Source organism: Triturus cristatus, chromosome 1_2, assembly GCF_964204655.1.
Source record: "Triturus cristatus chromosome 1_2, aTriCri1.1, whole genome shotgun sequence".
Classification (NCBI taxonomy): domain Eukaryota; kingdom Metazoa; phylum Chordata; class Amphibia; order Caudata; family Salamandridae; genus Triturus; species Triturus cristatus.
This window is the reverse complement of record NC_140580.1, coordinates 1006693375-1006720406: the sequence shown is the minus strand read 5'-3', so window position 1 is coordinate 1006720406 and position 27032 is coordinate 1006693375. Positions and strand designations below refer to the sequence as shown.

Here is a 27032-nt window from a genome sequence, read left to right as displayed (position 1 = left end):
TTTTCTGAATCGAGGGAGCCACAATGGTAATAAGGAGTGATGTATGCAGTGCACGTGGTAGATAAGTGGTGATTAAAATTGGTTGCCAAGGTACAAATATGTGTTTATTATGATGCTACCTTGATACCAAATTAAAACAAAACAGTGCTATAACAGTTTAAACAAATAACTGTGTTGGAAAAGACTGGTCTACATGTTTCAGCTCTTGGATAAATTATATCCCAGCTTTCGTCAGGACCAGAAAGCTACTGCAAAATTACGGTGTAGTGAATACAAAAACTCAAAAAGCATACAACCTGGACCTTGTTCTCGGTACAGGTGAATACCTGTGGAAATAACAGCAATAATCAATACAAACAATTAAACAGAGTGGTAAGGTGTTACAGTATAGTTAAAAACCGCAACAACATTGGATATGTCGGTTTTCTCGAAGTTACCATTTAGTGTACTAAACAACTCTAGATCCATCACCTCAAGTGGAAAAAATGTTTGAATTGTAACTCACCCGAATGGTTCTGGGTATGTGCCTCGCCCCACCTGGCAACTGCTCAGGTATAGGAGGCACCGCTCTGGGGAATAATGTAAGCGTGAAACATTACCTCACCATAGTTATTGAAATGTTAAACACTTAAACATGAGCGCAACCTTAAAAACAAAGCGGAAGAGTCACGGTCGACTGAACATCGAAAAAGCTTGTTTACAATCGTGTCTCATTCTTTTGGAAAGAAGTGCCATAACAGCATGTACAGATTGCTGTGGCAATATTTTAAACTAGTCAACAAAGTCTTTGAAATGCACATTTCCTACTTCTGAGTTATTTGGTTTAGTGCAAGTGACTAGTGTAATTGTGTTTGCCGTTGGGTAAAATGCCGCATGAGGAGGGTTGTGTTGTAGTTATCCGGCAGCCTATTGATAAAAGGTTGTCGGTTCGTTGTTCGTTATCACACAAAAATCCCTCTAGTCGGAATGAATAACCAATGTAAGCCTAGAGACGTTGTGACCCCTTTAGCAACTGCGATAGTGTAGCATTAAGGATAATTTGAAAAATAATATCAGCGTGTACACCTTACCTCTCCGTCGGTACCTCTCGCAGTATCTGAGCGAGAAGGGGAGGTGTGCATCGGTGATAGAGGATCCTATTTGAGGACTCGCAGCGCGTCATGGCCGTCATGTACGTGATCTACGCTACAACTCGGCGCTGGCTGATGACGTCACGGCGTATTGACGTGGCGTACATTTTGCATCGGGAGTTGTAGTTTTTATAATCTTAACCTCCTGAACTTGGTGCCCACGGTGCAGAATGATCGCGGGCAGTAACCTAATCCAATCCTGTTGCATTGGATTATGGCATTTTCCAAAGTTTATTGTACCGTATAATTTCAGTAAACGACGCTCCAAGTGTATGTAATGGTTATGGAGAGTCAAAGGAGAATCAAAAGTTCACATGCAAGGTGCCAGAGCAGGATGCCATGTACGACTGGTCATTCGAGCGAAGTCCATGGTATCTGGTCGTTCAGACCTACACAGTCACTGTGCAATTTGAAAACCCATTTCTGTTCCTTTATAAAAAGGAATTTATGGATATCTGTAATATGGGATGGAATAAAGGGTTGTTCTAAAACGACCCAACTCAGATCTTCAGGTCTGTGGTTGAGGGAAAGGAAATGACTGGTTAGTCTTGTGGCTTGTTTTTTTACACCTGATGGTGCTTTTATGTTCACTGATACGGACCTTGATCCTACGTGTAGTCATCCCTATATATCTAAGTGAACAGGGGCATGTGATCTGGTAAATTACCTTTTCTGAATTGCAATTGGTATGTCGCCGTAAAATCCAAGGTTTTGCTAGCCCTAAATCAACAGATTTGGTTGGCTGTGTCTGTGGGCAAGCTGAACACGAGCCACATGGGTAGTGGCCCTGTACTGGTGGTAGATCCCATAATGTTGATGTTTTTCCTTTTTCTTTCACCCTCAGTCTGGTATGCACAAGGTTGTCGCGCAAGCTTGTTACTCTTTTAAAGGAGAACAAAGGTAGTGGGATATTTTCATTCCCCACATTGAGGATGCGCCAATGTTTCCGCACTGACTTCTGGACACTATTAGATAGTGTACTAAAGGTGGTGACAAAAGTCATTCTTGTTAGTGGTGCCTTGACCACCGGGGGTTCTAAGAGAGCGTCCCTGTTGTTGTTAGACGCCCGTTTCCAGGCCTGTCTCACCAAATACGTAGGGTATTTCCTGACTTGCAGTTGCTTTGAGAGTGCCTCAGCATGGAGTTGAAAGTTATCCAAGTTCGAACAGTTCCTACGGATACGTAGGAACTGACCTACTGGAAGATTGTGTCGGAGAGACTTAGGGTGATGACTTTGGAAGCTGAGAAGAGAGTTTTTAGTCTGAGGTTTTTTATACAGTTCACTTCCCAACACTCCTGATGTAGGATAGATCATAATATCCAAAAAGGGAAGTCTGGCTTTATCGTGTGTAACTGTAAATTTCAAGAAGTTATTTTGAACATTGAGCCAAGAATGAAAATCCAGCAAGGTGGCGACTGAACCGTGCCATACCACTAGGATATCATCTATATATCTCTTCCAGCACGCAATCTGTGCACGAAAGGGGTTCTGATTAGTTAACACACAATTCTGTTCGAAGAGATGGACGTAAAGATTTGCCAGACTGGGAGCGAAAATACTCCCCATAGATGTTCCGGAGACTTGAAGGAACAGAGTCTCTTCAAATTGGAAAAAGTTCTCCATCATCGCCAGTCTGGCACATTCCATAATGAAGTGTGTTGGTGTTGTAGTGTCCCGGTCTCTATTATCTAGAAGGACCCTAATCGCTTCAAGTGTCTCCTCTTGTGGAATGCAAGTATAAAGTGATTCCACATCAAAGCTGACCAGGAGGTCAGTCTCAGTGTTGAAAGCAATCTCTGGCAAAAGACGCAAGACATCCTTGGTGTCTTGGAGAAAGGTGGGCATTTCTCTGACCATTGGCCGTAGGAAAAAGTCCACAAAAGTAGACAACGGTTCTAAAAGAGACCCAATCCCTGATATAATAGGGCGGCCAGGAGGAGGTCTTTTTGGTTTATGTATTTTTGGCAAAATGTAAAAATACGGCATGACTGGAAATTTGGTAATGAGGAATTCTGATTCCTGCGAACTGATCCATCCGGATTCCTTTGCTTCATTGACAAGATCGTAAATTTCAATGGATAATCTTGGAGTGGGATCTACTGAGAGAGGTCGGTATGACTTAGTGTCACTCAGTTGTCTGAGGCATTCTTTTTTTTTTTTTTTTTTTGAAAAACCTTTATTGACATTGCAAATAAAGACAAGTATGGGCCTACAACCCTCGGGGCCGGCCACTAAGCAGTGAAAGTAACAGCAAGCAGATTCTAATCACATGCAGCACCTCGGGAAGCAGATTCTCCATGCTAGTATTCTCTTATCCACTGAACAGCCCAAGAGGGAAACCAGGATATAAAAGGTTTTCATTTTACAATAAAGGATAGAAGGATCAGGTGCCAATCAAGTTCTCAGCAGCGAAAAATGGCAGGCAGAATAGTGAACGTCAACAATAAATAGCAATCTATCAAGTCAATGGCGCTGAAACAGGAGGTTCAGGATGTGGAGGGATATCACGAGCCGTTTGCGCCTGCAGTCTCCTGCCCTAGGACCCATAAAACCCCACGGAAATGGGGCACAAATGAAAAACAATGATTGGCCACGAAGGAAACCTACCGCACTGACCCCAGAAAAGAAAGACAAAGAAGAATAAGAGAAGAAAAAGAAGGCCATAGAAACAAAGTAAAGGACTATAGAAGCCCCTCCCCCAACCCCCCACCCTGCACCTCTGCAGATGACTACGGCCCCCCACCCCCCCGCAGCGTGCCTGTCGCCCCAGAACCAGACCCGAAATATAGAAGAAAGAGAAAAAGGGGAAAGAGAGGAAACCCCCCCTAACAGAAAAGGGGAGAGAGTAATAATAAACTGGAGGAGGGCCTTCAACCATGCCCCCGGCTTCTCCCTCCCGCACAATATCTTCCTCCCCAACGCAAACAGTAAACAGCAAAAGTTCGGCCATATCTAAGAGAAATGGGGAGCATTATTCACCGACTACACTATTAGTTACATCGTGAAAGCACACAACCCCCAAGCCCGCCCGCCTATTAAATGACAACCTCTGAAGGATCAGCCTTATCCTTGGCCACTCTTTGCGAATCCACCAATGCATACCCATCGACCCATTATAATGTCCAAGGTTACAAGGAAGAGGAGCGTCCAAAGAAGACCAGGAAGGGACACACACATGTGGGGAGGACGTTTCGGAACACCAACACAGTCATCGTCATGGAAGATCACCTTTCCCAGTACTGCCCCAGGGCCTGCGCCGCACACGAGGTCCAGGAAGGAGGAATCAGCCAGAGCAGGCGACTGTTGCGTGAAGATTGCCTGGATCGCCGGAGGCCGCGCGTGGGACAAAGTCACCACCTTCCTCTCAAGTCCAAAACCTCCGGAACAGACCGACCCCACAGCCAGCCGACCACACGCTGCCACAGTGTCCAAAGTTTCCATCTGTCCCTTATTCACAGAGGCGGTCACGGTACTTTCCTCCTGTGGAAGGTGAGACAGAGCCTTATGTACGTGGGGACAGGCCGACCGCAATTGTTCCGACGCTGACGCAATACCATCAAGCTTCCTCCCCAAAACCCGGGCGCCGTGAACCAGGGTGGAATGAAGGGCTCCGAGAGCATCGAGAAGGTCACCGTACCCCAGCACGGCCCCCCGCGCTCGCTCCGCTACGCTCCTCTGCGCCACACACTCCCAATCTTGCTGCGACCCAGTGTACAGGATGATAGAGTCCATCCTATCAAGATGGCCGCAGGGCAGGGCCACCCCAGATGGGGATCGGGTCTCAGGCACAAGCGCATCAAGTTCCATGTCACTGCAAACAAGGGTCCGGAGGCAGGCAAAAAGTGTATCCAGTGTGTGGTCACAGGTGACAGTCGTTCTCCCCCTGGGCCAGTGTCTGCGAAAACCGGGAGCAGCCCGCGCAAATCGGGACGAGCCATAGGCCGCGTCCGATCAGTTCACTGGCGAGGGTCCAGGCGATCGCCGATAACCCCTGGAATCGTCACCCCGGGTATGCACCCGTCACGCTATTCTCGGTGATAGGAGCGACCACAGCGAGATTCAGGCCAATATTCGCGCCGCTTCGGTATTCCGACTCCACCCGGTCACCAATGGCCGCTGTTGTTGAACTGCCGCCCGGCCATGTTGTCCACCCGAGGTCCCGGCTCCAGGGCCGCACAGGCCGCAAACTTCAAATGAACATTTCTCGGGCGGTACCGCCGCTAGAAGCTTCAGGATCACACGATCGGTTGCCGCTCTCAATCACCAACACGGGCACGTAGCGCAGGCTGAGGATCTCATGCAGGATATCTGTGCGGGATGCGGAGATTCACGGAGCCGGGAGCCTACGCTGCCATCCCGGTCGCCATCTTGGCTCCTCCCCGTCTGAGGCATTCTTGCCGGTAAGTGGAAGTATCCATAATGACAATGGCTCCGCCTTTATCGGCGGGCTTGATGGTAATCTGCTCTTCATTCTGGAGTTCTTTCAAAGCCTGTTTTTCAATACCCGAAAGGTTTTGGTATGTTCTGTCGCTCGTAGAGTCAAGCAAATTGATGTCATGTATGACAGCTTTTTCAAACACTTTCACCTGGTCTGGTGTAAGGTGAGCAGGCGGATTGAAAGTCGAGGGAGGCTTCAAGCCAGTATTGGAGCAATGCATGTCATCAGATGCATTGGTAGCCGCAAGATCCTTGTCTTTAAAGAAAAAGTGTAAACGTATTTTCCTAAAGAACTTTTCAAGTTTGTGTCTCAACTGAAAAGGGTCACCACTGTTTGTTGGTACAAACCCTAATCCTTTGTTCAGGACCTTCAGTTCTATTGTGGTAAATGTTCTCTGACTCAGATTGACTACTAAGTCGTCGTGTCCGTGTTCTGTACTACCGGTGGGACCCCCCCTCTTGTTGCGGTTGTTCTGTGCGGTTTGGTCTGACTGCCAGTGTACCTGTGGTGTTGTCATTCCTCTTCTTCTGCCTCTGTTGCGTCCCCGGCCCTGTCCTAAAAAAGGTTGCTGAGCAAAGGGTGAAGATGGTTGATACGGGAAGGGAGGCATAGGTTGTGCAAAGGGTGAAGGCTGAAAACCCCATGGAGATGGAGGCCACCAAGAACTCTGTTGTGCATAGTAATTTTGTGTTCCTCGTCTGCGATTAGGGCGAGAGCGAGGATTATAAGTTCTGTTAGATGGTATTGATGTGTTGGAACCGTCTGAATCAGTGGAGTGACTGTCTGATCCTGACGTAGAATAATTAGAGCCATACCTTTTTCCTTTCTTATTAAATTCTGGAGGTATATAGCTCTCGCTTGTGTAGGGATATACTTTTTCAAACGAGAAACGTGCGAGGTCTTTCTTGAATTTCTCAATTTTGGTCAAGAGGATAGTATCTTTATGTTCCTTATTGGACTTGTTAGTTTTTTTCCAAATTCCTCTTATATAAGGCACTCGTAATGGATGCCTTGATTTGACCTTCCAATGTCTGTATCTCTACAAGTATCACATCCGCTGCTTTCTTGGCAGTGCTAATGAATAGGATTAGCCAATCGCGGGTGCACCGCCACGCGATCATTGACCAATCTTTGAGGAACGTCTTGTCTGTGAGAAAGAGGCGAGGGGCGTTAGTTACTATCAAGCCCATTGGAGCACTGTTGTTCCTCAGATATTCCGTCATTATAGCTCCGTGTATAAAAGTACGGGAATGAGCCTTTTTCAAGTTGAGTAGAACTTGCCAGTCACCTTGTGTGTTACTGGTGACTGTTGGTAAACTCTCTAGAATGCTAGGGTTAGTGCTCAGGATCGATTGCAGCATGTCTTCATCGAAAGACAGCCCCGTGAATTCCGCCATGGCTTATGAATGGGCTTGATAGTAACTAACGCCCCTCGCCTCTTTCTCACAGACAAGACGTTCCTCAAAGATTGGTCAATGATCGCGTGGCGGTGCACCCGCGATTGGCTAATCCTAATCATTAGCACTGCCAAGAAAGCAGCGGATGTGATACTTGTAGAGATACAGACATTGGAAGGTCAAATCAAGGCATCCATCACGAGTGCCTTATATAAGAGGAATTTGGAAGAAACTAACAAGTCCAATAAGGAACATAAAGATACTATCCTCTTGACCAAAATTGAGAAATTCAAGAAAGACCTCGCACGTTTCTCGTTTGAAAAAGTATATCCCTACACAAGCGAGAGCTATATACCTCCAGAATTTAATAAGAAAGGAAAAAGGTATGGCTCTAATTATTCGTCAGGATCAGACAGTCACTCCACTGATTCAGACGGTTCCAACACATCAATACCATCTAACAGAACTTATAATCCTCGCTCTCGCCCTAATCGCAGACGAGGAACACAAAATTACTATGCACAACAGAGTTCTTGGTGGCCTCCATCTCCATGGGGTTTTCAGCCTTCACCCTTTGCACAACCTATGCCTCCCTTCCCGTATCAACCATCTTCACCCTTTGCTCAGCAACCTTTTTTAGGACAGGGCCGGGGACGCAACAGAGGCAGAAGAAGAGGAATGACAACACCACAGGTACACTGGCAGTCAGACCAAACCGCACAGAACAACCGCAACAAGAGGGGGGTCCCACCGGTAGTACAGAACACGGACACGACGACTTAGTAGTCAATCTGAGTCAGAGAACATTTACCACAATAGAACTGAAGGTCCTGAACAAAGGATTAGGGTTTGTACCAACAAACAGTGGTGACCCTTTTCAGTTGAGACACAAACTTGAAAAGTTCTTTAGGAAAATACGTTTACACTTTTTCTTTAAAGACAAGGATCTTGCGGCTTCCAATGCATCTGATGACATGCATTGCTCCAATACTGGCTTGAAGCCTCCCTCGACTTTCAATCCGCCTGCTCACCTTACACCAGACCAGGTGAAAGTGTTTGAAAAAGCTGTCATACATGACATCAATTTGCTTGACTCTACGAGCGACAGAACATACCAAAACCTTTCGGGTATTGAAAAACAGGCTTTGAAAGAACTCCAGAATGAAGACCAGATTACCATCAAGCCCGCCGATAAAGGCGGAGCCATTGTCATTATGGATACTTCCACTTACCGGCAAGAATGCCTCAGACAACTGAGTGACACTAAGTCATACCGACCTCTCTCAGTAGATCCCACTCCAAGATTATCCATTGAAATTTACGATCTTGTCAATGAAGCAAAGGAATCAGGATGGATCAGTTCGCAGGAATCAGAATTCCTCATTACCAAATTTCCAGTCATGCCGTATTTTTACATTTTGCCAAAAATACATAAACCAAAAAGACCTCCTCCTGGCCGCCCTATTATATCAGGGATTGGGTCTCTTTTAGAACCGTTGTCTACTTTTGTGGACTTTTTCCTACGGCCAATGGTCAGAGAAATGCCCACCTTTCTCCAAGACACCAAGGATGTCTTGCGTCTTTTGCCAGAGATTGCTTTCAACACTGAGACTGACCTCCTGGTCAGCTTTGATGTGGAATCACTTTATACTTGCATTCCACAAGAGGAGACACTTGAAGCGATTAGGGTCCTTCTAGATAATAGAGACCGGGACACTACAACACCAACACACTTCATTATGGAATGTGCCAGACTGGCGATGATGGAGAACTTTTTCCAATTTGAAGAGACTCTGTTCCTTCAAGTCTCCGGAACATCTATGGGGAGTATTTTCGCTCCCAGTCTGGCAAATCTTTACGTCCATCTCTTCGAACAGAATTATGTGTTAACTAATCAGAACCCCTTTCGTGCACAGATTGCGTGCTGGAAGAGATATATATGATATCCCAGTGGTATGGCACGGTTCAGTCGCCACCTTGCTGGATTTTCATTCTTGGCTCAATGTTCAAAATAACTTCTTGAAATTTACAGTTACACACGATAAAGCCAGACTTCCCTTTTTGGATATTATGATCTATCCTACATCAGGAGTGTTGGGAAGTGAACTGTATAAAAAACCTCAGACTAAAAACTCTCTTCTCAGCTTCCAAAGTCATCACCCTAAGTCTCTCCGACACAATCTTCCAGTAGGTCAGTTGCTACGTATCCGTAGGAACTGTTCGAACTTGGATAACTTTCAACTCCATGCTGAGGCACTCTCAAAGCAACTGCAAGTCAGGAAATACCCTACGTATTTGGTGAGACAGGCCTGGAAACGGGCGTCTAACAACAACAGGGACGCTCTCTTAGAACCCCCGGTGGTCAAGGCACCACTAACAAGAATGACTTTTGTCACCACCTTTAGTACACTATCTAATAGTGTCCAGAAGTCAGTGCGGAAACATTGGCGCATCCTCAATGTGGGGAATGAAAACATCCCACTACCTTTGTTCTCCTTTAAAAGAGGAACAAGCTTGCGCGACAACCTTGTGCATACCAGACTGAGGGTGAAAGAAAAAGGAAAAACCAACATTATGGGATCTACCAACAGTACAGGGCCACTACCCATGTGGCTCGTGTTCAGCTTGCCCACAGACACAGCCAACCAAATCTGTTGATTTAGGGCTAGCAAAACCTTGGATTTTACGGCGACATACCAATTGCAATTCAGAAAAGGTAATTTACCAGATCACATGCCCCTGTTCACTTAGATATATAGGGATGACTACACGTAAGGATCAAGGTCCGTATCAGTGAACATAAAAGCACCATCAGGTGTAAAAAACAAGCCACAAGACTAACCAGTCATTTCCTTTCCCTCAACCACAGACCTGAAGATCTGAGTTGGGTCGTTTTAGAACAACCCTTTATTCCATCCCATATTACAGATATCCATAAATTCCTTTTTATAAAGGAACAGAAATGGGTTTTCAAATTGCACAGTGACTGTGTAGGTCTGAACGACCAGATACCATGGACTTCGCTCGAATGACCAGTCGTACATGGCATCCTGCTCTGGCACCTTGCATGTGAACTTTTGATTCTCCTTTGACTCTCCATAACCATTACATACACTTGGAGCGTCGTTTACTGAAATTATACGGTACAATAAACTTTGGAAAATGCCATAATCCAATGCAACAGGATTGGATTAGGTTACTGCCCGCGATCATTCTGCACCGTGGGCACCAAGTTCAGGAGGTTAAGATTATAAAAACTACAACTCCCGATGCAAAATGTACGCCACGTCAATACGCCGTGACGTCATCAGCCAGCGCCGAGTTGTAGCGTAGATCACGTACATGACGGCCATGACGCGCTGCGAGTCCTCAAATAGGATCCTCTATCACCGATGCACACCTCTCCTTCTCGCTCAGATACTGCGAGAGGTACCGACGGAGAGGTAAGGTGTACACGCTGATATTATTTTTCAAATTATCCTTAATGCTACACTATCGCAGTTGCTAAAGGGGTCACGACGTCTCTAGGCTTACATTGGTTATTCATTCCGACTAGAGGGATTTTTATGTGATAACGAACAACGAACCGACAACCTTTTATCAATAGGCTGCCGGATAACTACAACACAACCCTCCTCATGCGGCATTTTAACCAACGGGTAAACACAATTACACTAGTCACTTGCACTAAACCAAATAACTCAGAAGTAGGAAATGTGCATTTCAAAGACTTTGTTGACTAGTATAAAATATTGCCACAGCAATCTGTACATGCTGTTATGGCACTTCTTTCCAAAAGAATGAGACACGATTGTAAACAAGCTTTTTCGATGTTCAGTCGACCGTGACTCTTCCGCTTTGTTTTTAAGGTTGCGCTCATGTTTAAGTGTTTAACATTTCAATAACTATGGTGAGGTAATGTTTCACGCTTACATTATTCCCCAGAGCGGTGCCTCCTATACCTGAGCAGTTGCCATGTGGGGCGAGGCACATACCCAGAACCATTCGGGTGAGTTACAATTCAAACATTTTTTCCACTTGAGGTGATGGATCTAGAGTTGTTTAGTACACTAAATGGTAACTTCGAGAAAACCGACATATCCAATGTTGTTGCGGTTTTTAACTATACTGTAACACCTTACCACTCTGTTTAATTGTTTGTATTGATTATTGCTGTTATTTCCACAGGTATTCACCTGTACCGAGAACAAGGTCCAGGTTGTATGTTTTTCGAGTTTTTGTATTCACTACAACGTAATTTTGCAGTAGCTTTCTGGTCCTGACGAAAGCTGGGATATAATTTATCCAAGAGCTGAAACATGTAGACCAGTCTTTTCCAACACAGTTATTTGTTTAAACTGTTATAGCACTGTTTTGTTTTAATTTGGTATCAAGGTAGCATCATAATAAACACATATTTGTACCTTGGCAACCAATTTTAATCACCACTTATCTACCACGTGCACTGCATACATCAATCCTTATCATTACCATTGTGGCTCCCTCGATTCAGAAAATATACCAACTGATACATTTGGGACACCCACTGAACCAATATCTACATCCATCTGGTAGAAGATGGTTCTTTGGTGAAGCTCCCAGGTTCCCAAATGATGAAGCGAGCCACTTGTTGTGGGTGATGGGAATCTTGCTCACGCATACACACATTTATTGTCACATTGTGTACCTTGTTGACAGCAGTAACACCTTGATCAATACTTGCTGAGTGGTTATGTTACAGTTAAAAAACTTTTCTTTGACTCACAGCTCTCTTTTTGTATGCAAGCCTAGGCAGCCTCCCAGACCAGACGTGGATTGTAGGTAAGGTTTAAGGGGGCATCTCTAAGATGCCCTCTGTAGTGCTTTGTACATTAAATCCCACACTGGCATCAGTGCGGGTTTAATGTGCTGAGAAGTTTGATACCAAACTTCTCAGTCTTCACTGTTGCCATTATGGTGCTGTGGAGTTCGTGTTTGACGAGCTCTCAGCACCATGTACTCTTAAATGGCAGCACTGCACTTACAATGCCCAGGAATGGACCTGGGTACTGTAGGGGCACAGGTCTCATGCTCCTGTGCCCACACCACTGGCATAGGGCACCCAGCTAGAGGGGTGGCTGATGTATGCCAGGGCAGTGTAGGTTGTGGGCATGGCACACAGGGATGTGTGCCATCTCGACTTGTTGTTTTGTCTTGTACCCAGACACTCAGCCTGCAAGGGCAGTGTGTTTGTGTTAGGGTACAGTGCCTCTAAGGGTGGCACAAAAAGTGCTGCAGCCCTTAGAAGCCTTCCCTGGTCACAAGGCCCCGGGTACCTAGGGTACCATTTACCAGGGGCTGACATGTGGCCAGGGTTTGCCAATTTGGGTTTGAGGTTTTTAGGGAAGTAACATAGGCCCTGGGCACCTGATTGGCAGGAGTCCAGGGCACACTCAAAGTACATTCAGCAATTCAGCAAAAAGTGGGGGCATACCATGCAAGAAAGATGGCACTTTCTCACAATATAAGGCAACAATACGGGGAGCCATCGTAGCAGGTGAAACATGTAAAAAAGAGAAGACCGGTCGAGGTCGAGAACTAGAAGAGGAACTCCTCGAACTTGAGACAGACTATATACAGACACCGTCAGATACCATACGCCTATGCTCTAGCTGGGTGCACGATGCCAGTGGTGAGGGTACAGGTGCATGAGCCCTGTACCCCTACAGTACCCAGGTCCATTCCTGGGCACTAAGTACAGTGCTGCCATTAAGGGTATATGGTGCTGGGAGGTCGTCATCACGAACTCCACAGCACCATGATGGCTACACTGAAGACTGATGGGGAACAACCTTTACAACGCAACTTTTACAACGCACTACACTTACAACGCATTTTTTACAACGCAAAATCCATTACAACGCACTACACTTACAACGCATGACACTACAACGCATTTTTAAAAACTACCTTTACAACGCATTCCATTACAACGCCTACCATTACAACGCATAATATTACACTACACTATCCAACACTTACCCTACTGTTGCACCCCCTGGAGTTAGAATAGTAATTTTTACCCCTATACTATCCAACACTTACCCTACTGTTGCACCCCCTGGAGTTAGAATAGTAATTTTTACCCCTATACTATCCAACACTTACCCTACTGTTGCACCCCCTGGAGTTAGAATAGTAATTTTTACCCCTATACTATCCAACACTTACCCTACTGTTGCACCCCCTGGAGTTTGAATAGTAATTTTTACCCCTATACTATCCAACACTTACCCTACTGTTGCACCCCCTGGAGTTAGAATAGCAATTTTTACCCCTATACTATCCAACACTTACTCTACTGTTGCACCCCCTGGAGTTAGAATAGCAATTTGTAACCCTATACTATCCAACACTTACCCTACTGTTGCACCCCCTGGAGTTAGAATAGTAATTTTTACCCCTATACTATCCAACACTTACCCTACTGTTGCACCCCCTGGAGTTAGAATAGCAATTTTTACCCCTATACTATCTAATACTTACCTTAAATGCAATTTAATATTATGCGTTGTAATGGTATGCGTTGTAAAGGTAGTTTTTAAAAATGCGTTGTAGTGTCATGCGTTGTAAGTGTAGTGCGTTGTAATGGATTTAGCGTTGTAAAAAATGCGTTGTACGTGCATGCGTTGTAAAAGTGTGCGTTGTAACGACATACATCCAAGACTGATAGGTTTGGTATCAAACTTCTCAGCACATTAAACCCACACTGATGCCAGTGTGGGATTTAATATAAGATGCACGACAGAGGGAAACTTAAGAGTTGCCCCCTGAACCTAACCCACAATCCACGTCCTGTCTAAGAGGCTGCCTAGGCTGCCATCCAGCAGACATGTTGCTGGACCCCTGGGTAGAGAGCCATCCGCACTCCTGGGGCTGCAACAATGCACGACCTGGGCGAGGTGCTAGGTCTCCTCCCCCAGGATGGGCAGGGGGAAGCTTCAAAGGCATGCCGCCTTTGTGAGCCTCCCCAGTACACTTGCTGTACTCAGCAACTGGTCCCCACCGGTTCTAGCCCCCACTCTGGCGGGAAGACTGGCGGGAAACCCCAAGTGAGGAAAGGGGGTGTGCCAGCCTCTGCCAACCCCACCCCTCAGGTGGGGGAGGCGAGGTGAAACACATCTCCGGGCTCTCGCCATCTTGAAGATGGGAAGCCCTACCCAATCAGGAATAGGATACTGCCCCCCTCCCACAGGACAGTGGCAGGATAGGGGGTGTACCCACCCCAGGGAAGGGACCCATTGGTCCCTGCCTTTTACCTACCTGTAACGCCCCTAAATTTAGTATTTAGGGGCACTCTGAACCTTCCTTTCTCAGATCCCGAATCCAAAACAAGCAAGAAGAAAGAAGACCTGCCGTGCAGCTGCTAACAGGAGGAAGACACCAACTGACTTGGCCCCAGCCCTACAGGACTGTCGACCCTCGAACCTGCTCCTGCTAAACCCTGGCGTCTCCAGTGGTCAGCAACCTCAATAACCCCGGAGGACCTGACTGCCTTGTGACTCTAAAAAGACTGGGACTCCCACGAGCAGTGGTTCTGCTTAAAGCAAGTAACAAACCCCTGGTGCCAGCCAGGAACCGCGACTCCTGCACACTCTGCACCTGCCGAGCCCGGCCTGTGCCTGAGTGGACAAACACCACGAGGACGTCCCCACGGCGACTGTGACCAAGAATCCAGCACCCAAGGACGCTCCTGACGACGCCTGCAGCCTCAGAACAAGGGAACCCTTCAACCGCGACCAGCAGAGGGTAAGATTTCCTGACGCCAAAAGGCCCCCCTGCACCCGGCGCCCTGCGGCCCCCTGTGCCCAACTCCTGGGTGCCTACCTATCCTACAGCTTCCCAACTTACCTCTCGAAGTGGTGGTCGCACCTGAAGATTCTTGGTCCCCGAGCTTGCAGCCTGTGTTCATCTGGTAGCTTCTCCATTGAAATCCATTGAGCGCCCGACGGCTGAAAAGCACCCTGCACCCAACCGCCCGAGTGCCCCTGGCAGTGCAACAACTATCCTATTTTTCTTCCCCACTTGCCTTGAGAGAGTGACCAGGAGCCCAGCTCCCACAGCCGCATGGCCTGCCTGCTAGCAGCCACCGACCAGAGGCCCCCTGCCCCTCATAGGCTAACATTTGGCCTAAATCTCTCTGCACCCGGCTGCCCTTGTGCCGCTGAGGGTAGAACAACTGTACCTACCTGACCCTGGGAGACCCCCGAGTCTATGCCCAAAACCTTAACTCTGCCAGTCGAGTACTTACCTGAAAGCCAATAACTCACTTTCTCCATAGGGTAACATTGACTGGTTTCACTTGGAAATTCTTCTAAGAGTTGAGTTTTGAAACTTTAAAATATTCACTAAAATCAGACTAACAACGAAAACGAAATTACTCACCTGTTATCAGGAGAGATCCCAGTGCTGGATCTTGGTGCCCAGCACTGACCCTGAAAAGTAATTACAACCGTACTTACAGATAACTTGATTTTCCTCTATAGGATAACATTGCCAGGTTTTTACCAGAAAGTGTCGATTTTTGTAACATACAAATATTCCTTAAAAATCGTCTGTGTAAAAACTATTTCTTTGAACTGTTTACCGGGAATGCACCAGGGTTGAATCCAGGATCCAACTCCGAGTAAGAAAATCATACGCAAAGTAACTGAAATTGCATTTACTTAAAAACTCCCATTGAGCTCAATGTTATAATTGTGTTTGAATTGTATTGCCTATTGCAACAACTGTAGTACTGCATTTAAAAGTCTATTGCTTATTAAAAGTATACAACTACAGCATTTTATTCTGAGAAAGTATTTTGATACCTATTGTTGGTTCTAAAATAAACCTACTATATATTTTTATATACCAAACAATTGGCCTAGAGTTCAGTTCTTGAGTGTGAGCCCATTTTCTGACTGAGTGTGTATAACAAATGCTTTATACTCCTCTGATACTGCCTTACTGCTCAACCAAGCTACCACTTTAGAGAGTAAGGTTATATCTAACTTTAGCCTCTGCCAAACCTCTGGTGACTGTGGACTCTGTGCACACTGAGCCGTACTTTGGTGCAGTATATACAGAACCACTTTCTTACAAGGTCATACACTAAGGAAGGAAAGAAGGGCAAGTGTGAGTGTATTCTACCACATTTTTCGAATATAACCACTATGTTGGAGATCGCATAACATGTGCAGCTAAAATAGTGGCATAAAGCATGCTACAGTTGCCTGTGTTTCCACAGCTTACCTTGCATACTGGGGTTCAAAACAGATCATGAGACAGAGGAGAATCACACTTGCATCCCTATCAGGAGTGCGTCAGACTTTTTTTATCCCTTAACAAAAGTCAATATGAGGCATGCACAAACATCATATATGAGTGAAGCCCACTCACAGGAAAATCTTCTAATACTGGACATTTATGGCAGCTAGATAACATGGGTAATGCAGACCTGTACTGTTCCTCAAAGATTTTCCTACCAAAATACCCAGACCAATGCCCAACACATGGCAATAACAGAAACTGGAGAGCTATATATTTTTGAAAATGGGCAAATCAGACCGAGCCTGCGGGGGTTTCTGTAAAAAATCTACAACACACGAAAAAGTGACAAAATGCTAGAGCTCTACTTCAAATCATGGAGATAAATTTAGTCTACTTACATTTCTGTTGTTGTGTCTGCCCTTCCCTCAGAGACAACTGATTTTTCCTGCTCACAGTGGACCGAGACAGATGAGGTAGTATCTGCTCTTGCTATTGTCACCTCCTTGGCCTTTTCAACCTCTTCCCCACAGTGTGGACAGTAACTTGTGTTAACAACAATGGACGCACACGTCTTATGGAAACGATGAGAGATGCCACCTTCAGGAAGGCACTCCATAAAGGTGCCCTACATCATCCAAATGGGGTAAAAGAATAGGCAATCAGTAATCAAAGTCATTTAACAATGCAACTAGATGTTATTTACTTGAAATTATAAGCCACACAAACAGCTCATCTAAGGTTGCTTGTACACAATATAGTGAGGGTCTCTTTTTACATGTGGTAATGATACTTACTGGTATACTTATATGGACAGTATTTTTGTAATTTATCAAAATGGTTCATTAAATATGTATCCAGAGCAAACACATTATAAAATTAATTCTAGCATTTCAGATATTTATCTCGAGTGTAAGGATTTTGTACGTCACCTGCAACACGAAGACATGATCAGATCTGTATTAAAACCTCTATCCTGAAGTGTCTATCTAGTTCTAAGTAAGACACCAAACAAAGGCATCAGCCTTCTTTCCCACGTAGGAAGCACGTCTCGGTTTATTAATGGAAATAAAAACACCTTAAAATCATTAAAATATAGCATAACAAAAGTTCATTTTAACACCAAACAAAATGACACCCATCAAAAAAATAAATTAATGAATTAGTCTGGACTTCTATATGCGGTAAGACAAACTGCCAAATAGTTTTGCTACATGGAGCATGCATATCCTCCTGCCATTGAAACAAACTGATGTTGGAGCATTAGCAAGAATCAGTTCTTCCCTTTGCTTTTAATAATTGAAATACTTAGCACAGTTGTTATCAAATGAAGTCATATGCACATGGTGTGTGCAAGAAGACCGAATAGTCACAAGTAGCTGCACGTATGGTCCAGGTTTTTCTGAAGTCAATACAATTCACAATTCTCCTAAGGTCAATGGGACTAGTAATGTCAAAGGACTGAACTTCCAGAAGGTAAAGTGTGGTGTTAGACTTGGCATCTTTTGACGTGTTTCCCCTGAGTTTTTGCTTTCTGACCTCCCGGTTTTGACTCTGTTTTTTCTGGGGTAGTGTTTGTGCACACTTTTCTCACTGCTGATCATTGGTAAAGTGCAAGTGCTCCTGTGGTAAATTGTGTTATGAATTGGTGTTTCCAGGATTGGATATTTGATTTACTTGTTGGTCCCTAGTAAAGTGCACGGAGTGTGCCAGGGCCTGTGAATCAAATGCTACTAGTGAACCTGCAGCACTGATTGTGCCACCCACGTGAGTAGCCCTGAAAAGGTAACTTAGACCCGCCATTGTGGAGTCTGCACGCAGTTTGTAACTGCCATGTCGACGTGGCCAGTGCACACACTTGCCAGTCCCTCACCTTCCCTTTTCATACATGTACGCCACCCCTAAGTTAGGCCCAAGGTACCCCTGTGGGCCGGATGCAGTGTATGTGAAAAGTAGGACATGCCCTGGTGTGTGTGGCATGTCCTGGTAGAGAATTACGGCCAATTTTGTTTTTCGCTATTGCAAGGCTACCTGTTCCCCATAGGACAGGATGGGGAGTTTGTTTATAATATCTTATAAACACAACTGCCACGGGGAATTAGGTAAGAAAGGAAAATGCTACTTACCAGTATGCATCTGTTCTTGGCATGTAACCAAATTCTAGGACTTCAGGAGCCAGATCGCCAGGTTGAGCTGTGCTGGATCTGGATGTCTGATCTCTCCATGGTTCTGTGTTAAGAGCTGTGGGGAGAGGTGTAGTTTTTGGTGCGGGACTACTGATAGCTCCAGCAATGTTGTGTACCATGGTTGTCTGGCCCATGTTGGAGCAACTAGGATCAGTGTTAGGGACTGTTATTGCAGCTTGCGCACCCCTAATGAAATGAGTGGGAGAGGCGGAAAAGCGTATGCAAATCTGTCAGACCAAATCATCCATATCGCATTGCCTTTGGAAAATGGGTGTGGATATCTGGTGGCGAACCTTGGGCATTAATGTGTGGCGAAGAGATCTACCTCTGGCTGCCCCCACATTTGGAAAAACAGTTGAAGAACTTATGGATGAAAATCCCACTCGTGAATCTGTGGTGTCTGACGACTTATCAGATCTACCATGTGATTTTGCATTCCTGGAAGATATTGGGCTAAAAGGAATATGTTTTGAGGAATAGCCCACCTCCATATGCTCTTTGCTAGTTGAGAGAGCTGTAGAGTGCGTTCCCCCCTGTTTTTGTAAATAGTACATTGCTGTCATATTGTTCGTGCAGACTAAGACAGCTTTGCCTGATATCTGTTTGTGGAATGATTTTAATGCGAGAAAGATTGCTAGTAACTCCAAATGATTGATGTGGAGTAGCTTTTGCTGAGGTGTCCATGTATGGTGTTATGAAGTAGAAGAGCTCCCCAGCCGGTGAGCTATGAGTCTGCGGTTAGCACAAACTGTGGAACCGGCTCTAGGAACGGTCGCCCTTTGGAAAGGTTTTGGGTGTTCCACCACTGCAGAGAGCAATGTATGCGGTGGTCCACCAACACTAGATCTATTAGCTGATCTTCAGCTTGGTTCCACTGATGTGCTAAGTATTCCTGTAAGAGGCTCATCTGGAGTCTTGCATGAGGTACTATGAATATACAAGAGGCCATCAACCCTATTAGTTGCATGAACACTCGAGCTGGAAGTGAGTGTTGCGGCTGGAATTTTGTTATAAGGGCTTGGCAGGCTGAATGGGAATGTGGAAGTAGGCGTCCTTGAGATTTAAGGTGGCAAGTAAATCACCTTGTTTGAGTAGATGAAGGACCTGTTGAAGAGTGATCATATGAAAATGGTCTGATTTTATGTAGAGGTTTAAGGGTCTGAGGTCTAAGATGGGTCTAAGATGGGTCTCAGGGTTCCGTCCTTCTTTGGAATGAGAAAGTACAGGGAGTAAACCCCTGTGTTTTGGTGATGCAGGGGAACTGGTTCTATTGCATGTTTTTGTAGGAGGGAAAGCACTTCTTGTTTTAGAAGCGTTAAATGCTCTGTTAACATTGGACGCTGTTTGGGTGGTATGTTTGTCGGAGTTCAAATGAGTTCTAGGCAATAACTGGATTGGATGATTTGTCTCACCCACCTGTCCGTGGTAATGGTGTTCCAGATAGGTAGGAACTGTAGCAATCTTCCCCCGACCAGAGTAGAGTGTTCCGGGGGGAGTGGAGGGAAGTCATTGTTTAGGGGAGGAGGCGGTGCGAGTATTAGTAGTTTTGCCTCTACCCTTGTTGTTACCGCGCCTGTAGCCTCCTCTGTAATAGCCTATGGTAGATGAGGTATGGGAAGAACTTTTGTAGGAAGTGGAGGGGTTATCAGTGGTAAAACCTCTAGAGGCACCCCTATACGAGGAGCAACGAACGGAACTTCTGGGAGCTTGGGATTCCAAAGCTCCCATTGATTTGGCAGTGTCAGTATCTTTTTTCATCTTCTCCAAAAGATGATTCTACACTAGGCCCAAATAAGTGTTCCTGGTCAAACGGTTGGTTTAGTATGGTAGTTTGAACCTCGGGTTTAAGGCCCAAAATGCGTAGCCACGCATGTCTGCGTAAAAGGACACTGGTATTAATAGCTCGGGAGGCTGTGTCTGCAGCATCCAGAGCACAACGAATGGCAGTTTTCGTTATGAGTTTGCCGTCCTGGATGAGATCATTGGATCTTGTTCTATATTGATCTGGAAGGTGTTGTAGTAGGGTCTGTAGCTTGTCATAGTGTGCCCTATCGTACCTAGTCACCTGTGTGCTGGCAATTCTCCATATGTTGGCTGCTTGGGATGCTGTTCTTTTACCAGATGCGTCCAACAGTTTTGACTCCTTATTAGGAGGTGGAGCATCGCCAGTGGTTTGGGAGTTAGCCGTTTTATTGGCATTGGAGACTACCAAGGAATACAAGGGAAGCTGCCCTTTAATATAAACAGGGTCAGCTGGGGCAGATTTGAATTTCGTTTTTGCGTGTTTGATTACCCCTTTTAACATTAGGAGAATGGAAGTGGACCTTTGACATGGTGCAAAAGTGTCCATGAGGAAATCTTCTTCTACAGGGTATGTGTACAAATTCACACCGAGGTGTTCTGCAGCTTCGTGTATGAGCTGAGTGAATCCTATAGTGTCCTCTGGAGGGGATGGTCTAGATGGGTAGATATCATCTTGTGGTGTATTAGGAACATCTGGTGTGCCATAATCGTCCCATGGGTCATCTGGGGTGTTAGGGTAACTAGGTTCCCCTAAAGGTTCATCATCCCCTTCCTTCCTCAGCATCCTGAGGTGGAGGAGATTGCGAGGGTACTGGAGATGGGATAGGAGAGATGTGGCATGGAGGAGGAGGTGAAGGAGGAATTCTTAAAGAAGTGGCAATTTCTCTCTTCTTTAAAGGGCGTGGAGCTGGTACAGGTTTGTCCATTTTCCTTTTCCTGGAAGGACTAAGTATAAGTTGACTTGTATTTGGGTCTATTTCGAGAGTTTTTTGGGTCGCATCAGGTCGAAAAAGCTCCTCCTCTGGAGTGTGTTGTTCGGTGCCGATTTTTTCGGGTCCGATTGTTTCTGTGACAAGTTTTGCAGTCGTTTTATGCTCCTTAGGTTTGGAATCAGGAGTTTTCCAGGGTCCCGTTGGGGTCTTCGGAACCAGTTGTTTCATTGGTTCTGATGATTTTTTCGGATCCGAAGGTTGAGCGTCGGTGGTCTTTGGAACCGGTTGTTTGCTTGGTTCTGATGAATTTTTCCGAGCAGAGACGTCAGTACCAGTGGATTTCGGTGCCGAAGGCGTCGATGTGGAACCAGGCGTCGGTGTGGACGAAGACAGTGGTTTCTTCTTTGGTGCCGGGGATGGGGTTTCGGCACCGGCAGTAGGCTGGCTCGATCCCGAATTGCCTGACGGCTTATGTATTGACTTCTTTGTCGAGCCCGAAGGCGGGCCGTGGGCAGTTTTGTCCCGGTGTGCACCTAGGCCTGAAGGTGAAGATGTTACCCAAGCCTTTATGTGAAGGGGAGGGGGGGAGGGGTCGGCATCCGTACTTACGACCCACTGCCCTGGAGTGATGTCTTCGACGTCGGAATCGGAGGCGCTAATATTGCCCTCTTCGATCTGCTCCTGCACCGGTACATTGATGCCTTCTTGGAAGATATCGTCCTGTATCGATATTGATGATCGAGCCACGCTTCTTCGAGCTCAATGATACCGAATTATTTTCTTAGAGCGGAAAGAGGCACAAGCTGGACAGTCTTTGGCCTCGTGCTCAGGCGAAAGGCAGAGGTTACACACCTCGTGCAGAACACTGTGTGGAAACTTGGATCCACATTGAGGACACGTTTTGAAAAGAGTCCTTTCCATGAGCCAAAGGCCTAATGGCGCAGCTAGGCCCAAAGGCCTGCGTCGACGACCGGAATCAAAGAATTCAAGTTTCTAGAGATGCACGTCGAATGGGAAACGCAATCGAAACAAAAGAATGGGTGAAGGACTGCGCGTCGAAAGGTAGAACGGTAACGACACCGAACTGGAGCGTGACAAACACATCCGAGCCCGAAAAAAACAATCTGAAGATGGAGTCAATGTTCATACGCACTATTGTCCAAAGGAGGAGTCACCTATCTCGTAACTTCGAAAGATTTATTTCAATACAACAACAAAGTGCAAACATCAGGGCCCAACACCAGATTGCGATCTATGCAGAGTGTGTGATCTACAGCTCATATGCCTCGAACAGTGGGTATTTCCTTGCTCAGTCACCCCGTGTGCCTCTGCGGGAATGTGGATTGCCTGTCTGGGTTTTGGATGACAGAAGGCTGGGGAACAGGAGTGGCTCCAGATAGTCTAGATGGGTCAGGAAAGGGCTGAATAGACTTGGGCTGCAATTTGGGGAAGCGGGAGGAAATTTCCTTGCACCTCAAAGGGCCTGGTCTGCCTCTGACCATGCCATCTCCACCTTCTGCAAGGAAGTCAGACCAGAGAAGTCAAAACTGGTTCTGGCTGGGCACAAACACTCTTAGGATATAAATATTGGGGCCCAGCCCAATGAACTTTAGAACTCTTTTGGACCAAGAAGACTGCCAAGAAGAAGAGCCGGAGAAGCTGTGCGGAGGAACTACCACTTTGCTGTGTGCTTTGCTGCGTTGGCCTGCAGTGGCTGCTTCTGTCTTGGACAGTGAAAGGACCGGACTGAACTTTCTGCAATCTACTTTGTGAATTTCTCCAAGGGCTTGAGGTAGAGCTTGCCCCCTTTTCAAGGAGCCTCAGGAACAGCAAAAACTTCAACCTCTTCTGCCCTCAGCACTGGGGACTATGTGTTTTGTGCTGCAACAGAAGAAAAACAACCCAACTGTGTCTATGAAGCCGCTGCCGACTCAGTGTCCTGAAGCACCGCAGAGGGCACCGTCGCAACGCGACCCTGGTCTCACCGACGACGCCTGCTGATGCCGCCACCAAGCTGCTGCTCGCACCGCGACCTGTGGGCACCGCACTCCGCACCGCTGCACGACGACGCCTTGGTATCCCAGACGACGCGCCACGCCGAAATCTACGCCACTGCTTGCAAAGTGGTTTGAGGGCACCGCTCGTAAAGTTACATGACGCACCACCCTCATCCCGCAAGAAAGCCTCGGCCTACCGACGCCGGAGCCATCGACTCCAGTTTGTCAGCTGATGACAGCACTTCAGCAACGACGACGCTACTGCTGCTTGCACCGCGACCTGCCAGGACCGCAATGAGCACCACATTCACTTCGCACCGCGAACCTGGTCTCACCGATGACGCCTTCTGGCGCCGCCACCGAGCCGCTGCTCGCACCGTGACCTGAGCGCACCGCACGCTGCACTTCGCACCGCAGCACCCGAAGCCTGCCAATGTCAGCGCTCCTGACTTCAACAGAGAGTTTGATATTGTGAGAAAGTGCCATCTTTCTTCCATGGTATGCCCCCACTTTTTGCTGAATTGCTGATTTACTTTGACTGAGTGTGCCCTGGGCTCCTGCCAATCAGGTACCCAGGGCCTGTGTTCCTTCCCTAAAACTGCATGACAGCCTAAACCCAATTGGCATCTCTGGCCACATGTCAGCCCCTGTTAAATGGTACCCTAGGTACCCAGGGCCTTGTGACCAGAGAAGGCCTGTAAGGGCTGGAGCACTTATTGTGCCACCCTTAGAGGCCCTGTACCCCGACACACACACACTGCCTTTGCAGGCTGAGTGTCTTGGTGCAGAACGAAACAGGGAGACGACATGGCACACATCCCTGTGTACCATGCCCACAACACACACTGCCCTGGCATACCTCAGTCACCCCTCTAGCTGGGTGCCCTATGCCAGTGGTGTGGGTACAGGTGCATGAGCCCTGTGCCTCTGCAGTACCCAGGTCCATTACTGGGCACTGTAAGTACAGCCCCCTGCCCTGGGCAACGCACCCAAACCGACAGACCACGCACGCAACCTGGGCTTCATCCTGGACTCCTCCCTCTCCATGACCAGACAAGTCAACGCCGTCTCCTCGTCCTGTTTCAACATCCTGCGCATGCTACGTAAGATCTTCCGGTGGATCCCCACCGAGACCAGGAAAACAGTCACCCAGGCCCTCGTCACCAGTCGACTGGACTACGGCAACGCCCTCTACGCCGGTACCACCGCCAAGCTCCAGAAGAGACTCCAGCGGATCCAGAACGCCTCGGCGAGACTCATCCTCGACGTCCCCAGACGAACTCACATCTCCAGACACCTGAGAGACCTGCACTGGCTCCCGATCAACAAAAGAATCACCTTCCGGCTCCTCACCCACGCACACAAAGCCCTACACAACCAAGGCCCGACCTACCTCAACAGCCGCCTCAACTTCTACGCTCCCAAACGCCACCTCCGCTCGACCAGTCTCGCCCTCGCAGCCGTCCCCCGCATCCACAGAGCGACTACAGGAGGTAGATCCTTCTCCCACCTGGCCGCCAAGACTTGGAACGCCCTCCCCACCGAACTACGCCTGACCCAAGACCACCTCTCCTTCAGGAAGAAGCTCAAGACCTGGCTGTTCGAGCAGTAGCGGACCCCCCCCCCCCCCAGCGCCTTGAGACCCTCCGGGTGAGTAGTGCGCTTTATAAATGCCTTTGATTGATTGATTGATTGCTGCCATTAAGAGTATATGGTGCTGGGAGGTCGTCAACACGAACTCCACAACACCATGATGGCTACACTGAAGACTGAGAAGTTTGATATCAAACTTCTCAGAACACTAAACCCCGCACTGATGCCAGTGTGGGATTTAATGTCCAATGCACGACAGGGCAACTTAGAGTTGCCCCCTGAACCTAACCTACAATCCACGTCCTGTCTGAGAGGCTGCCTAGGCTGCCACACTGCAGACATGTTGCTGGACCCCTGGGTAGAGAGCCATCCACTCTCCTGGGCCTGCAACAATGAACATCCTGGACGAGGTGCTAGGTCTCCTCCCCCAGGATGGGCAGGGGAAGCTTCAAAGGCATGCCGCCTTTGTGAGCTTCTCCAGGCCACTTGCTGTACTCAGCAACTGGTCCCCACCGGTTCTGACCCCCACTCTGGCAGGAAGACTGGCGGGAAACCCCTAGAGAGGAAAGGGGTTGTGCCAGCCTTTGCCAACCCCATCCCTCAGGTGGGGGAGGCGTGGTGAAGCACATCTCCAGACTCTCGCCATCTTGAAGATGGGGATCCCTGCCCAATCAGGACTAGGCTACTGCCCCCCTCCCACAGGAGAGGGGCAGGATAGGGGGTGTACCCACCCCAGGGAAGAGACCCATTGGTCCCTGCCCTTTAGCTACCTGTAACGCCCCTACATTTAGTATTTAGGGGCACCCTAAACACGATCCCGAATCCGAAACAAGCAAGAAGATCAAGAAACAAGAAAACCTGCTGTGCAGCTGCAAACAAGAGGAAGACACCAACTGATTTGGCCCCAGCCCTACAGGCATGTCGGCCCTCGAACCTGCTCCTGCTAAACCCCGGAGGACCGGACTGCCTTGTGACTCTTAAAGAATGGGACTCCCACGAACAGTGGTCCTGCTCAACAACAAGCAACAACCCCTGGCATCAGCCAGGAACCGCGAACCCTGCACACACTGAACCCGCCAAGCCTGGCCGGTGCCGGAGTGGACAAAGACCACGAGGACGTCCCACCGGCGACTTTGACCCAGCATCCAGCACCCAAGGACTCACCTCGACGCTCCGGACGATGCCTGCAGCATCAGAACAAGGGACCCCTTCAACCGTGACCAGCAGAGGGTAAGATTTCCCGACGCCAAAAGGCACCCCTGCACCCGGCGCCCTGCGGCCCCTTGTGCCCAACTCCTGGTTGCCTACCTATCCTACAACTACCCAACTTACCTCTCGAAGTGGTGGTCGTACCTGAAGAATCTTCGTCCCCGAGCTTGCAGCCTTTGTTCGTCACTGAGCTTCTCCTTGAAATCCATTGAGCGCCCGACGGCTCAAAAGCACCCTGCACCCAGCCGCCCGAGTGCCCCTGGGAGTGCAACCTCTGTCCTGATCTACTTCCCCATTTGCCCTGAGCAAGTGACCAGGAGCCCAGCTCCCACAGCCGCATGGCCTGCTAGCCAGCAGCCACCAACCAAAGGCCCCCTGCCCGCCATAGGATAACATTGGGCCTAACTCTCACTGCACCCGGCTGCCCCGTGCCGCTGAGGGTGTAACAACTGTACCTACTTGACTCTGGGAGACCTCTGAGTCTATGCCCAGAACCTTAACTCTGCCAGTCGAGTACTTACCCAAAAGCCGATAACTCGCTTTTCTTCCATAGGGTAATATTGAATGGTTTCACTTCTTCTAAGTGTCCAGTTTTGAAACTTTAAAATATTCATCTAAAATCAGCCAAATAATGAAAACAAAATTACTCACCTGTTATCAGGAGAGATCCCAGTGCTGGATCTTGGTGCCCAGCACTGACCCTGAAAAGTAATTACAACCGTACTTACCGCTAACTTGATTTTCCTCCATAGGATAACATTGCCTGGTTTTCACCAGAAATTCTTCCAAGTGTCGATTTTTGAAACGTACAAATATTATCTAAAAATCGCCGGTATAACAAAAACGATTTCTTTCAACTGTTTACAGGAGATGCACCAGTGCTGGATCCAGGATCCAACACGGAGTAAGAAAAAGTAACTATAACCCCACTTACCTGCTAAGTGAATTTCCTCCCATAGGATAACATCGGTGATTCTAGGTGAAAAGGTTTTTAAGTGTCAACTTTTAAAATACAATAATATTCCTTAAAAATCATACCTGTAACCAAAACGTTTTTA

The 27032-nt window shown here is 47.3% G+C and overlaps 1 protein-coding gene across 10 annotated transcripts in view; it reads right to left on the bottom strand.

Moving 5' to 3' along the window:
• EHMT1 (euchromatic histone lysine methyltransferase 1) overlaps nucleotides 1-27032 on the bottom strand; it is a 1124912-nt gene that overhangs the window by 520976 nt on the left and 576904 nt on the right. For all 10 annotated transcript variants that reach the window (XM_085611576.1, XM_085611658.1, XM_085611650.1 and 7 more), the window contains one exon: nucleotides 16656-16882. In XM_085611576.1, the coding sequence (XP_085467702.1) occupies nucleotides 16656-16882 (227 nt within the window). The remainder of the gene's footprint in view (nucleotides 1-16655; nucleotides 16883-27032) is intronic.